The sequence below is a fragment of the Pseudonaja textilis genome, chromosome 2 (assembly GCF_049901715.1).
Source record: "Pseudonaja textilis isolate UNSWEBS1 chromosome 2, rPseTex1.2, whole genome shotgun sequence".
Classification (NCBI taxonomy): domain Eukaryota; kingdom Metazoa; phylum Chordata; class Lepidosauria; order Squamata; family Elapidae; genus Pseudonaja; species Pseudonaja textilis.
In genome coordinates, this window is record NC_141991.1 from 21,860,573 (window position 1) to 21,874,815 (window position 14,243).

Genomic DNA, 14,243 nt, shown 5'->3' on the forward strand with positions numbered 1-14,243 from the left:
TAGAGTACTGTATAAACCCAATCGGTTTGATGAGCTTTTAGTTCAATATATTGGACATGCCCGCACAGAATATTTAACAATGAGTCAACATGTTGCGTGAAATTAGACATTCAGCCATTCAACTACTGTGCATCACCACCCTGCCCTACAAACTCTCAGACCCTCCTCAAAGAATTGTGGGGGAGGGGAGAAATCAGACACGCCACAGCTACCAGTTGCTCCTGGATTTATTAAATCTTTGGGGAGGATTCTGATCTTTTCTGCAAATGCCAGTTCTTGTACCTAGCATCACCATGGATGTATTTTTTTATTTTCCAACTCTTACCCTAAAAGCCATTTACGTTTTTTTTTTTCAAAGCAACGGTGTTTGAAAAATCTTCACACAATGGACCGAAGGTTGAAAACTTGCTGGTAAACGGGGAAGCAAAAGGAAGTCCAAACTGGGGAAGAGGGTTAAAAAAGCACTGTATATGCTTCGTAAGAAAACTGGATCAGTCAAATCTTTGAAGGAGGTTAGTGGTGGAAGAAGTCTGTCCACACAACAGGCAGATATAATCCAAGGCCAATGCGAACATGTGCTCAAAGCCTCTTCTCCAACTGCTTATCAACACAGAATTAATTAATTACCTCCCGCTCCCACTCCATACAGCACTGTATTATGATCGATTTCAGTTGAGGAGAGTGGACACGGTCATCCTGGAACAGTCGAGGATGCAAAAGGAGCCTAAAGCCAAAAGATGAAATTAATCAAGGAAGAGATGGGACAGGCAGGCAGACTGAAGGGCCCATTGCTTTTTAACGAAGACAAGCAAGGCTCCGGGGTGATGATTTATCTGTACCCAAGTGAGGAAGAGACGCAGATGGCCAGGTCCCGCCCTTGTGCTCTTTCATCACCCATCCGCCAGTTGTTTCATACAGTTTGCCTGCTTGAATGGCTGGTGGAAATAAATGCTCCCCAAATGGATTCAACCCAGGCGCAGCTTGCAGGAAAAGAACCACGGGAGCCACAGTGGTTCACTGCCCAGATTGCAAATGGCCCACGGAAGAGCGATTCTTCCACATCTCTTTTGACGAAAGACTTTCAAGTTAGGCTTCTTCCCAGCTTATTTCCTCACTTTCTTGGGAGTTTCTGGGTGAGGTTGGGTTAAAAATACAGAGTGGGGGTGGGGGAGGAATCTCTCCTTCCTCCTACCACCTTGCGTTTCCTGACTGCCCTTCTAGCTGTCTGCAATGTTGATCCTGAATAGTGTGCTTCTGGAATCGGTATGGGGCAGGATTGGGTTCACTCAGCCCCGTTCCACCAAAATCCCGAAATCCTTTTCTTCCCTCTCGGACCATTTGGATGTTCTGATTGCTCAGCCCTTTGCTCCAGAACCCACTGGCATTTTCTCGGCTTGTTTCCACGGAGGACAACTCCTTTCTAGCGGGGGCTAGAAGGGAGAACGTGCAACCCTCAATATCCCCACAGGAAGACAACGAGCAAAATAGGAAGTAAAGACTTCATAGCTGCCTTGCAGAAATTATGCCCAGCCAAGGAATGCACACCTCTTCCTTGACAGGGTTTGGATTGTAACTTGGGTTTGAACAGTGAAATGCAGGAGGAGGAGGCCCTACGGATAGGACAGGCATCCACTTAAACCACCCGCAATTCTCCCCAACGCCTCGGGACTTCCCTGGCTGTTCCATCTTAGCTCAGCCCTTGTTGCTGGTGAGATACGTCTGGTGCAGCCGCAGAGTCAATAAATCGTTCCCCAACTCGAGAAAAAAAACCGGCCTTTTAGAAATCATGCTCCCACACTTGACCTTCGTTGTGCCTATAGCTTTCAAGGCGCTGTTTTCCTTAACCCGAATAAAGGAAGAGCAGCGGTAGGAAGGAGGACCAAAATAAAAAAGTAAAAAAAAATATATAACTTCGGTTCCAGTTTATGCTGATGACGGATCCTGAAACCTGGTATTTGGTAGGTAAGACGAATAAAAGGTTTTGTTCTGTCTCGTCTTTGACGCCGCAGCGTAACTTGTCCCCCTGCAGATGTCGAAAGAGGGACCGCCGCTTTAAGCAATCCGGGCGCTCATTTCACCACAGGGCTCAAAGCCACGCCCAGAAAGAGAAGGCACACAGCTGGAAGCCAACCTGTCCAGCGTCTCGGCTGAAATAGCGCAAGAAGTGTGATGACAAACCAGGGAGGGAGGCGGCTATAAGTCTACACCTGCGGCTGACGTCTCCCCTTCAGCTGGGGCCTCCGTTAGGGCTCAAACGGAGAAGCTTGGCCGGGCGCCTTGTGGCATTAACCATCGAGCAGCTTAAGGATGCTCTCGCGCTCCTTGAGGCTCTTCCAAGCTTGATCTTTTTCCTTCTTGGTTGGGGTGCGCTTCTTCTGCCGGGCGGCCATGATCTTGCGGAAGGCATCCATGACTTCGTTGTCAGCTATGCGCACGCGTTGCCGCAGCTCTTGCCTGTGAAGTTCCTCTTTGGCCAGCCTGTAAGGAAAAACAAAAGACCAAATTCTTGAGTCATCCCTGGATCCTCGCCTCCTTGCTCTGACTTTACGGGTAAGTCCTTGACTGACAACGGTTCACTGAGTGACCATTCAAAGGCACAAGGGCACTGAAAAAAAGTGACTTAGGAGTGGTTTTTCCACACATGTGATTGTTGCCGCGCCCACATGGTCACATGATCAAAATTCGGACGCTTGGCAACTGACTCGTATTTAATTAGACGACTGCATTGTCCCGGGTTTCAGGGCTCCAACGAATCACCCCTCACCCAAATCAAGTCTCTAGCCGCATCTAAATTGGTTTATTAGAAATTGCCATGGTGGCGCGTGGCTGGGTGTAGCCAATACTAAATCACATCATACATTTCCCCCTTGACCCTGGTCTTCCCTCCCCACCCTCTGGATGTGACTTCTCCAATGGGACACATCCGTCTCCAAGAGTCATCCATCATGCTCTCCAATAACCGTCTTATGCTCCGACAACTTGGGGCTACAGGGGTGATTATCTAGGCACTTAAGGGATGCTTTGTTTTCCCCCACTTCCTTTTTCTGGCAGCTAAAAAGACCAAAGGAGTCTCTTTTCAGTTGGCACTGGGGGTTACTGGGATCCCTTTTTGACAAGCAAAGTCAATGGGGGGAAGCTGGATTCGCTTAACAACCGTGTTACTAAGTTAACAACTGCCGAGATCCACTTAACGAGGCAGTGGTGTGGCCTGCCAGCTGCTGGGCCCTCCAGCAGCCAAATCAGAGGAGGAGAAGGTGTGGGAGCCAAGGTCAGCGTCAAGACAACCTGGGAGCTCCAAAGGGAAGAGGGAACGGAGCTGGCAGAGAGAGACAGAGGCAGAGACTGGGGCCGTCCGTCAGCTCTCAGGTGGAGAGTCAACAGCCCCCAGGTTTGGAGATGGCTGATGAGGAAGAGGAGGAACAGCTGGGTCCAGTGCCTGACAGGTGGATGCGCGGAAGGCAGAGGAGAGGAGAGCAGTGGAAATCCGTGGGCTGATCCTTGGGAAGGAAGAGCCAGCACCACTGCTAACGAAGCCCCACCCTAGCTCTGGGGATAAAAGGCAGGGGGCGGAGATGAATAGGTGTGGCAGACAGCTATTCATCTTCCGGCCAGATGGGCTTGTTAGCCTGCATTGAGAGAGAAACGCTTTGCCGGGGCTCCTAACAAAGGAATCTTTCGAGTTCACGTCAGAAGGTTTGCCCCCTGTTTGGGGGAGTTGTAAAATGGGGCAAAATTTACTTCCCGACTCTCTTGCTTAGCAACAGACGTTTTGGGCTCAACTGTGGTGGTAAGTCAAGGACTACCAGCATTTCCTTCCATTTCAGAGAACAAACGTTCAAGGCAGTGGTGGGATTCAAACGTTTTTACTACCTGTTCTGTGGGCGTGGCGTGGCAGGAGAAGGATACTGCAAAATCCCCATTTCTTCCCCACCCCACTAACCTGCTTTCCAGCTCCGTTCTCCTGTGCGGGGCAATGAAAGAAGACCCAGCCGATCAGCTGGGACTCAATGGGAGGCAGAGAATAGATGGGGGCGGGGCCAGTCAGAGGTGGGATTTTCTGGTTCTCCAAACTACTCAAAATGTCCGTTACTGGCCAGAACCTGCTGAATACCACCTCTGAGTCAAGGGTTAAAAACAAAAAAAGCCAGTGAAAAACAACGAGTAACAGCAACACCAAAGCAGCCCCGAGGAGTGGATTATCACAACCTGCCTCTGGTCTCTCTCTTTCTCTCTCTCTCTCTCCTTCTCGCTCTCTTTCTCACCTGAGCAGCTCAACTTTCTTGGTCCGGTTGTGGGTACTCAACGCCTTGAGCTCAGCCTGCCTCTTCCGCAGCTCGGCTAACACTTCGTCCTCCGAATCCTCCGTCGGCCGGTCCTCTGACTCCAGCAGGCCTTGAGCAATCAGCTCTTCCTTGATGCGGCCTTCAAGAGATTTTGTGTGGGGTACACTGAAGGGGACAAGACAACCAAAGCGGCATTACAGGTAGTCCCCGACTTACAACGGTTCGTTTAGAGACCCGTTCAAGCTTACAACGGCACTGAAAGGAGTCTTTGAAAAAGGTCAAAGCATTTGAAAGAATACCATGAACCTTGTTAAATAAAAATGGGGGCATCAGGTGCAAATAGAAAAATACATACTATCTCTATAGCAAGGAAGATAAAGCAGGAATGGTTAAAAATGGATTATTTTATTCAAAGAGGAAAATATAGTCTCATTTGGATATCATTTCTGGAGGTTGTGCTTGTGATGAAAAAATATGAAACTTTGACTTTGGTTTTCTGTTGATCAGAACGATTTGTCATTATAGAAATAGCTGGAGTTATGTTAATGTGTAAAAGCAAACAGTTGAGTCCCACTCATATTTCACACCCTCTTTTCCCTGCTTCTTTTCCTTCCTTTAATTTTCTATTTTTATTTTTTTCTTTGCATCTCAAACCCAGGCTGTCAGCTTTCTGACAAGCTCAATGTCTTTAAGTGCTGAGCCATGGAACATTCCCTGAAATTCATTACCTGGGGCCAATATTACTGTCCTCTCATTGCCTATTTTTCAAGTAGTTTTATCTCTGTATTATATAATACTGATTATTTTATGTAATTTACCGCCATTCTTATGTGCCGATATTTTTTTTGTTATTCAGCTATTACTTGCCACTGATTCTTTGTGAGCCTATGGATGACCGTTGGTGCCGGCTTCTTTTGATTTCTTATATGCTCCTGTCAGTGATGGTATCAGGTCAGCTGTTGGACTTTTGATTTTTGTAAATATTGGAATCTTTGCTAATGATTTTTGCTTTCACGGTTTGTGTCCAAAACATTTAAGCTTGATTGCAGCATCCTTTGGCTAGTCTGGTTTTACTTCACCTACCCTTGCTTTTCTTGAGGTCCAAAGTATGGTCAACAATGTTCTGCAAAACAATTTAAAGCATCAGGTTTTCTTTACACAACCTTTCTGATGGTTGAGCTTTCCTGGGCATTTGCTTCGAAAGTAGTGATGTTCATGTTACCAGTCACTATTCTTATGATTTCTTTTTGAGCTTAGGAAGAAAAAGTCAGCTAGAATTTCAACTTCTGCACTGGGTTTACATTACTGTAGCCTTTAAAAAACAGTAAACAGCAGACTAGCTTTTGTTCTCTTGTCCACAAGAGTTCTCATAAATATTCCTTGCTTATAGCTCATCTGAGGTTATTGGTGTTTATAGTTACAATTTCTATTTAATGCAACGTTTCTTGTGGTATTTTCTATACATAACTTAAATAAAAGTGACAACCATCAGCCTTAGCATACTCCTATTCAAATTCTGAGACATTTGTGTAGTCTAACCGTTGACATATTCATCAGACAAATTCTGCCCTGGACAGCTGAGGTGGTCTGATTTTAAGGACTATTCACAATTTGTTGTGGTTTACACAATCAAAACCCTTTATATGATCAATAAAACAAATAATCATTTTGATTTTGAAACCTGTAATTTTCCTGAATCCAGGCTGTACATCTGACAGTTCTCATTCCAGGGATTGTCTGGATCATAAAATCTTGATTATTATTTTAGCTGACTTTCAGAGAAGTGCAATTGTTTAATAGTTTAAGCATTCTTAAGACTGTCCTTTTTTGGTAAAGGAATATAAACTGATCTTTTCCAGTCCCTTGGCTACTGCTTTGTTTTTCACAGCTGCACACATACACACTGTATCACTTTAACTGCATCACCTGGCAGGGTTTTAAATGGTTATATTAGTGTAGCATCAACTAATGTAGCTGTTGTGAGCAATCCTTTCTGGAATTTTTTTAAACTTCACTTTTCTGACTCTTAACTCTGCACGCATCATCAAACGGGGGAGAACGACAATTTCATGCTTTTTTTTACATAGTTTATTTCTCCAGTTGATCTTTGCTTTGTCTTTTATTTGCCTTATCTGCTTATTTATTGTGCTTGACTTCATCTTTATATTTTCCTTAAATAATCTCTTGTCCTTCTGGTTCTGCGGTCATCCTCAATTCCTTTGCATTGCTTATTTGAATGTAACTCCCTGTTTTGCTTGCTCTTCTGTGGAATTTAGCATTTGGCTGGACAAATATTCCTCCCTCTGTGTTGCCTTTCTCTTCACAGATTTTCAGCATGGCAAGCAGTTAGCCATTTTACCTTGTTTAGCTTTTGGGGGTTATTTTATTTGTTTCAACTTTCATAAATGTCAGTCCCAGGTTCTTCAGCATCCTTAGCAAATTTAGTTCATTAAATCTGATCTCTATTTACACTGTTTATTCTCCTTACATGCTACTTTTCTTCAGTTAGATTTTTCCAAAGCTATACAGATACTTATTTCGGTTAATTTAGACAACCACCCTTTAAAACATGACTAGGAGCAACTGAACAAAAAACATGAAGTAAATCATCTTAAAAATATAACAAAACATTACAAATTCCACCAAGGCAACAACCAAAACAATTATATCAGACAGGAACGCACATTACCCTGAAGGCCTTGAGAAAGGCAGGCAAGGTTGGCGTTCTCTGTATTCCAAGCAAAAAGACTCCATGAAATTTAGCAGGAATTACCTTAAATAGATCTGCTTAGGATTATACTGATATTCTGTAATGCTTCCTAAACAGCTAAACATGAGGAGGAATGGGACAAATATTTTAAGGAACGAAATAGGTTTTCAAAAAGGAAAGAATTGCTACGCTCACCTGAAGGGCTTGTTCTGGCTGCGGGGAGAAGTGCTAGCACCATCGATTGCAGAGTCTTTGCCTGCTATTTCAGGAATAGGCGAATCTTCAATAGGGGAGATTATGTTCTCCTAGAGGGACAGGTAGATTGAGAGGATTACGCAGTTCTTGGTTGTATAAACGGAGGCACAGAATCAAAACCACGTGGAATATTAGCACCCCTTTATAAAGCCTTAGAGTTAAGACCACACCTGGAATACAGCATCCAGTTTTGGTCACCGCATTACAAAATAAGAGACTTTGGAAAAAGTGCAAAGAAAAGCAACTAAGATGATCAAAGGCCTGGAGTCTAAAATATATGAAGAACAGTTGCAGGATTTCGGATAAAAGAAGGACCAGGGGGGACATGATAGCAGTATTCCAGTATTTGACAGGCTGCCACAGAGAGAAGGGAGTCAACCTATTTTCCAAAGCACCAAAGGGCAGGACAAGAAAAGAATGGATGGAAACTAATCAAAAGAGAGGGGCAACCAGGAATTAAAGAGAAACGTCCTAACAGTGAGAACAATTAACCAGGGGAACAGCTTGCTCTGTCAGAGGTGGGTGCTTCATCACTGGAGGTTTTTAAGAAGAGACTAGACAGCCACTTGTCTAAAATGGTATAGAGCAGGAGTGTCAAACTCAAGGCCCTTGGGCCAGATGTGAAGGACCAGCCCACGGTGTCTCTGGCAGCAAAAACGGAGCTTGGGAGGGCCGTGCGCATTGGCCCTTTTCCCTGGCAGAGGGCTGCAGGAGGACGTCACAGCGGAAAATGGAACCCCGGAGCAGGGTGGGTGGGCCCCCCGGGCTCCATTTTCACGGACAGAGTGCTAGAAAAACAAACTACTAACAAAAGTGGATCTCTCCCAGCCCTGCTGGGATCACCACAGGTGCCCCCAACACGAGTGGCATCGAGCTGGCCGTGCCTACCTGGCCACTCCCCCTCCCGAGGTCTAACACAACCCTGAGGCGGCCCTCAGTGAAATCAGGTTTGACATCCCTGGTATAGAGCCTCTTGTTTGAGGAGGAGGCTGAACTAGCTAGAAGGCCTCCAAGGTCTCTTCTGATTGACTGGAGAGAAAAGGAGCCGAGACCAAGGTAATTCTTTTCAACAGGTCCTCCCTTAGAAAATCTGAGCCTGCTGGAGCTGAAGAAGCTGGCTGGGTTTCTTTTCTTTTCTTTTCTTTTCTTCATTCCTTACTTCTACAAGTGCCTGCAGGAGGCGCTGGGTGAGAGGTCCGAAAGGGCACCCGTCCTCTGGCTGTTCATGCTGGGACTCCGACTTCTTCAACAAAGCATCAACATCTGGAGAGGAGGGAATGAAGGAGCAACTAAGAACTAGGAAGGACGGGGTCATGATCAGTGGCAATAATGTGGCACTTTGCAAGCGAGCAATTCTGGGGTTCTTGCCATGCTATTAAAAACGAAGGGACTTAAACCTTCAACAGAAGGGACTGGCTCTATTCGACATACTATGCTCATTTTAATCGATGAACCTCTCAATCTCAGCTGGGCTTCATTTCAACCTCACCGACGGAGGAATTGTGGGAGTTGAAGCTGAGGCATCTTCAAAAGTTGCCAAGGTTGAGAAACACTGATCTGGAGCAACACATAAAGCAGAGATAAAGAAATCTCTGGGTTTTTTTCCATTTTTTGCTAAATGATAGTTCCCGGAACCAAGGAGCTGAAGTAGACAATAGGGTTACCAATTTTTTTCCCCACTTTCCCTACACAGGTGGTCCTTGCTTAATGACTACTTGTTCAGCAAGTGTTTCAACTTACAGTGGCGACAAATGGGTGGCTCTTATGATCGGTCTTTAAAGTTCCAAAAGTTGCAATACTCCTATAGTCACATTATCATAATCCAGGCACTCAGCAACCAGTCTGGATTTCCGACTGTTGCAGCAATCTGCAGTTACATAACCTTCTCGGCCAGCTTTCTGCAATCAAAGTCAATGGGGAAGCCAGCGGGAAATTGGCGGCCATGGTTATATGAGATCCTTAATGACCATGCTGATATGCTTAATGTCGGTAACTAGGACTTGCCATTGCTAAGTGCCACGGACACCTGACATCATAATTTATGGCTGCATCCCATAACAGTGGAAATTCCACTCCTAATTACTGCTATTAAGTGAGGACTACTTGTAAAGCATGACTTCTGCAAGCAAACTAACAGAGCTTTCTAGTAAAACAGCATCTTTAGTCTCTTCTATTCTGGAAAACATGTCAGGGAATAGCTCAGGATACCCTTAGTGTCCAGTTCGGTCAGAGGTCCCAAGATGCCTTTCTTCTTATCAGCAGTAGCAGCAGCCCGAGCCCCGTCCTTCTGCTCTTCCAGCAGGTCTTCCTGGGCCCAGCGCTGGGAGTAATGCTTTCCTAAGGGTGGAATCTACAAGAACAGGACAACGGTGCATAAATGAGAGCCAGCTCACACACCAGAAAGGGCAAATATCTCCCAACAATTCAGCGGTGCCTCAGTGCATACATGTAGCCAAATGCTGTCCCTGTTTTTCAGATCTAATTCTAATTGGGCTGCCTCCGTTCAACTCAAATTATTTTTTCCTCCCTTCCAAAATTTTCCATTTTAAATGATTGTAGCGCAATATCCTTATTCCCTAATGGATCTAAGGAATTTTACAGTGCAGGTGGGAGAAAAATACTCTTCATTCCCCATCATGGTTCGGAATGTCATTCCATTTGTCGGTGTAGACTGAATTTCCTCAAGATAAGCCAGAGAAGATACTAAAAAGAGATAGATAAAATGAAATGGGAAATGGGAAAACACGTTTTCTCCAGACAGGGAGCCTCAAAGATCAGGGCAAAAAGAATAGCAAAGGCATTTTTACTGCAGCCATTCAACCGTTGCAAACAAAGCTTTTTTCTCCTGCAACTTTCCAAGTCTTGTGCCCTCCATTCCACTAATGGAACCATCAGGGTTCCCTTTATCATTCTACAGGAGGAGAGATTAAGAAGCACTGAGGAGAATGGAAGTGAGAAATAAAGTTGGACAAGTGACTGGCCCAAAGGTGCTTTTTTTCAAAAAGCAACTGGACTTTTTTGTTTTTCCTTGAAGACATTTTGCTTCTCGTCCTAGAAGCTTCTTCAGTTCTGACTGAATGGTGGAGAGTGGAAGGATTTATATTCCTTGCAGTCATCTGGTCGTTAGCACTCTTTCTGATAGTCATTGAGGCCACTTGGAGGTTTATCTATGCCCTCAGAGTCACCTGAAAAGTACAAATGGGTGTGGAACCTTCTCGGAACCTCTGAAAGGACTGTGTTGTAAACAGGAGATAGGTGGTATTATATCCCAACTGTCCTTTCAGCAGTTCCAAGAAGATTTGACCAGATGACTGCAAGGAGTATAAATCCTTCCATTCTCCACCATTCAGTCAGAACTGAAGTTTCTTGGATGAGAAACAAAACTTCTCAAAGGGAAAACCAAGTCCAGTTGCCTTTTGAAAAAGCACATTTGGGACAAAACCATGACCTGGATGATTGAGAATTTCCATAGATAAATGGGCATGTGATTTTTTCCCGCCTTCTGTTTTGTAACTCTGGGATTCTTAAAGGAAAAAGGTTGTTCTCTCCATCCAAATTTGGAAATGCTACTATTTAAAATTCTTAGAAAACGTATTTGCTTGAGAACAACTACAAAGCTTTGACCCTCAGAAAATATTGGGACAAATCAACAATACATATTTTACAAAATACACATTTTAGCAATCAAAATTATCAGGAACCTCTGGGTCAGAAACAGAGAATCTGTAGTCCTTCGAATACTGAACTGAAACACTTATTGCCTCTTGCTTGGTCATGCTGATTGGAGCTGTTAAGTTGTAGTTTAGCAACATGTGAGTAACTTGCCCTGTGCTCCAATAAAGTCAATATAGAATCCAACAGCCTTTTAGTCCTATTGTTTCACCCAATACAGAATTTGTCTTAGATCAAAGTACCACAACACGGTTTTTACATGAGGAATATACAGAGAATTAACTCAATCCAAATTTAGGACAGGTTGAATGAAATGCTTCTGCTTTTTTACCTTGTAGTGTTCAGCTTCATCTTCAGGTGGCTTAAGAAGGTCGTCTAAGGTACGAACCTCCTCATTGGTGAGGTCAGCACAGTATGGCTCCACTGAGGCCCAGAATCTATGAGCATGAACAGTAAGAAGGAAACAGAATCATAGTTCAGGAAGATTGCTTATAATAAGCAATATGACAGCCCAATGTAACACATTATGACTTGCAGGGCCAGAACCAAGGGGGCTCATTTCAATTTAATTGAACACATGTTCTGCATTGACAATAAATGTTTGATTAATTAAAATCCGGATTACTAAGAAGCTAGAACCTTTCCTAGCTGGCACTAGCAGTATAAAGCCTTTCCCAGCCAAGAGCCTCCAGTCATATTGAGAATGGGAATTATGGGAACTGAAGTTCAACACGTGGAGAGTCCCACAGCACTTATTCTGATAGTGCAGTTCATGTAATGAGGGCCAGTAATAATTGCCAGATATTAAGACAAGGGATGGCAAACTGGGTGGTATGTTTAGCTGCAGGCATTTTTTTTTTCTGTCACCTCTTTTGAATATAAGGCAGGAGGCTGCCCATTCTTGCTATAACTATTTACTGAACTATACACCTATTTCTTCTTTATGCTTCATAATGTAGATTCTTATGGTGATGATAGATGATAGCAGTCACTTTCATAGTTACCTGTTAGGTGCATCATTTTTAGGAATACGAGGCACATCAATTGGATCATCTGAGAATTCATACTCTTGAATTTTAGGCTGCAGGTTCTTGGATTTGGGCCGTCCCGGAGTGCTGTGGCTTCCTTTCACATCTAGCTTCTGCTTCTTGAGCTTGCTATGTTTGATAGAAGGACCAACCTCATGGTCCTTGCCAATTTTCAGAAGCCGCCTGTCTCCTTTCTTGTCTTGCCAATCTGTCAAAATCTGATGAGAATGAAGGAAGAAAAGAGGTAGATTAAAAGGCCATATAGCAAGGTACCTACACCTATCTTGGAAAGAGGAATCCAAAAAGGGGTTCTTTAGCAGGACTGCTACATTATGGAATTCTTACTAACATCAGAAGAGCCCTGATGGAACAGAACAATAGTTTGTCTACAATTCTGTGTTGTGTGGTTAAGCTAATGCATGTTGGAAGCAGGGTCCTTAGTGCTCTCTGAGGTTGGTTGGTTGTTTTTTTTGCAGACGTTTTCCTACCAAAGTAGGTAACATCATCAGCAGAATAGAATTCTTTATTGGCCAAGTGCGGTTGAACACACAAGGAATGTCTTGGTGCACTTGACAAGCACTAGATTAAACTAGCGCTGATGATGTTACCAAATTTGGTAATAAAACATCTGCAAGAAAACAACCAACCTCTCAGCACCAACGACCCCATAGTTCAAATGTGAGCTACAATTGTTCTTTTCTGTCACCATTTGGAAAGCTAACTTCTTAGCTAACTGTGACACAAAATCCTCCAGCAGCAAAGTAAGGGCACGATCATCTGAACTAGGTGTGACTTTTGTCTAAAAACTACACAGGTGTAGTTTTTCTAAACAGTTTCTCAGGTGATCTTTAAAGGCATGGAGCCAAATGGGCTCTGCCATCTAGAAAGCAGACTTCACTACAGTCTTGCTTTCTGAAGATGACTTGCCTTTCACAGATGTTAAGGACCGTGTGATCCGTTATATTTAAAAGAAAGAACAGCAACTGGAAGACTCTAGCTGAAGGGCCTCCTCTCTATGAGGGCTCGATTACCACCTGACCTGGGTTTCAGTCTCCAGCACCCGAAGTCGGCGGCTTGCAGATGACAGCAATGTTTCAAGCTCCAACTGTAACGTGTCAAGCTCTTCAATGCCAATACCATCATCTTCGGAACGGGCCAGTACAGCTGTATAGCGTGGGCACACTTTCAGATGGTCCACAGACTTGAAATCATGGAATTGAAGGGGGCAATCTTTCAGTTCAGACATGGTGTTGCCAGGCCTGAGAAAAGAAAAGGAAAAAGAAAAAAAGAAAAGACAATATGCAAACATGAAAAGAGCAACATCAACAGTTTGCTACCTAACAGCAGAACTGACGAGGGAATGCAATTATTTGAATTTATTCCCAATCCCCCAAAATCTTACCCTACATAAATAGTGGAGACAAGTAGTTCTTCACAACCAGGAATCTTGCCGAGATGGAGGCATCACTGCAGGCACCGTTGCATTGGGAAGAATCCACAGAGTGGAAAAACAAACGTTATTTTTTAAAACAAACAAACGACGACCAGAACTGAAGGGCTCCTATGGCAAATGCAGGCTTGACAGGGTAGCTACCGCAGTCGAGATTAAGGAAGTGAACGATCCTGGCAGAGGGAAGGCGAAGACAAGGAATTTGGGGGAATTCTTTTGCCCAGAGAGGACGAGGTCCTAAAATAACGAGGACGGAGGGAACTGGAGCCTGATGCTGCTGCTTAGACAAGGATATAAGGAAGCACTATAAGAACTATGGACGGTGGAGAGACAAATGATGAATGAGGGGGGGAAACAAGCCAGGAGGGGCGCTGGAGAAAGGCGGGGGGATTATTGGGCGAGTTTCCGGTTCCAGAGGCTCCTTCCGGGTTACACCCATACGGAGCGCATCAGGAAGGGAAGAGGGGCGACTCGTATCCCCCGGAGATGCAGCGGTCGAGCGCGAGGCTGACTCCCAGCCGCCATAGCGGCGAGAGGGGGGAGGGGTGATGGGAAAAGTATCACGCCGAAATCTGCCACACAACACACAAAATCTCTCTGCCCAGAGAGTTCCGCCCCTTCCGCCTCAGCGGTCGAGCCTAGTCATTGGGCACACGCTCCCCCTCTTACTTCGCCCTCATTGGCTACAAACCAACTCGCGGAGGGCGCGGAGCCGTTTTTTTTTTTTTTTTTTAACATGGCATCCTCTTGACCCCACCCAGACCCTCTTTCTCCTGGCCAAATATGGAGGCAGGGAGGATGGGTCATACCATATTCACCGAAAAACGGGGGGGGGAGAGGAGGAA

The 14,243-nt window shown here is 44.7% G+C and overlaps 1 protein-coding gene across 1 annotated transcript; it reads right to left on the reverse strand.

The window, feature by feature from the left end:
* Positions 1-209: 209 nt before the first annotated feature.
* Positions 210-13,848, reverse strand: TADA3 (transcriptional adaptor 3). Its single transcript, XM_026717983.2, has 9 exons — positions 13,351-13,848; positions 12,988-13,207; positions 11,925-12,166; positions 11,252-11,357; positions 9,457-9,598; positions 8,408-8,511; positions 7,189-7,298; positions 4,263-4,448; positions 210-2,478 (listed from the first exon to the last, which is right to left on the reverse strand). Exons 2-9 carry the CDS (start codon positions 13,192-13,194, stop codon positions 2,286-2,288), a joined length of 1,290 nt encoding a protein of 429 aa, XP_026573768.1. The 5' UTR covers positions 13,195-13,207; positions 13,351-13,848; the 3' UTR covers positions 210-2,285.
* Positions 13,849-14,243: the final 395 nt, after the last annotated feature.

Bases quoted from the DNA above. Each gene is read 5' to 3' on its own strand.
- TADA3 (XM_026717983.2), bottom strand. From the start codon at position 13,194: ATGTCTGAACTGAAAGATTGCCCCCTTCAATTCCATGATTTCAAGTCT. The intron at 12,167-12,987 runs GTCAGGTGGTAA...CATTCTCATCAG, and splicing joins TGCTGGAGACTGAAACCCAG to ATTTTGACAGATTGGCAAGA. The intron at 9,599-11,251 runs GTAAAAAAGCAG...CTGTTCTTGTAG, and splicing joins ATGAAGCTGAACACTACAAG to ATTCCACCCTTAGGAAAGCA.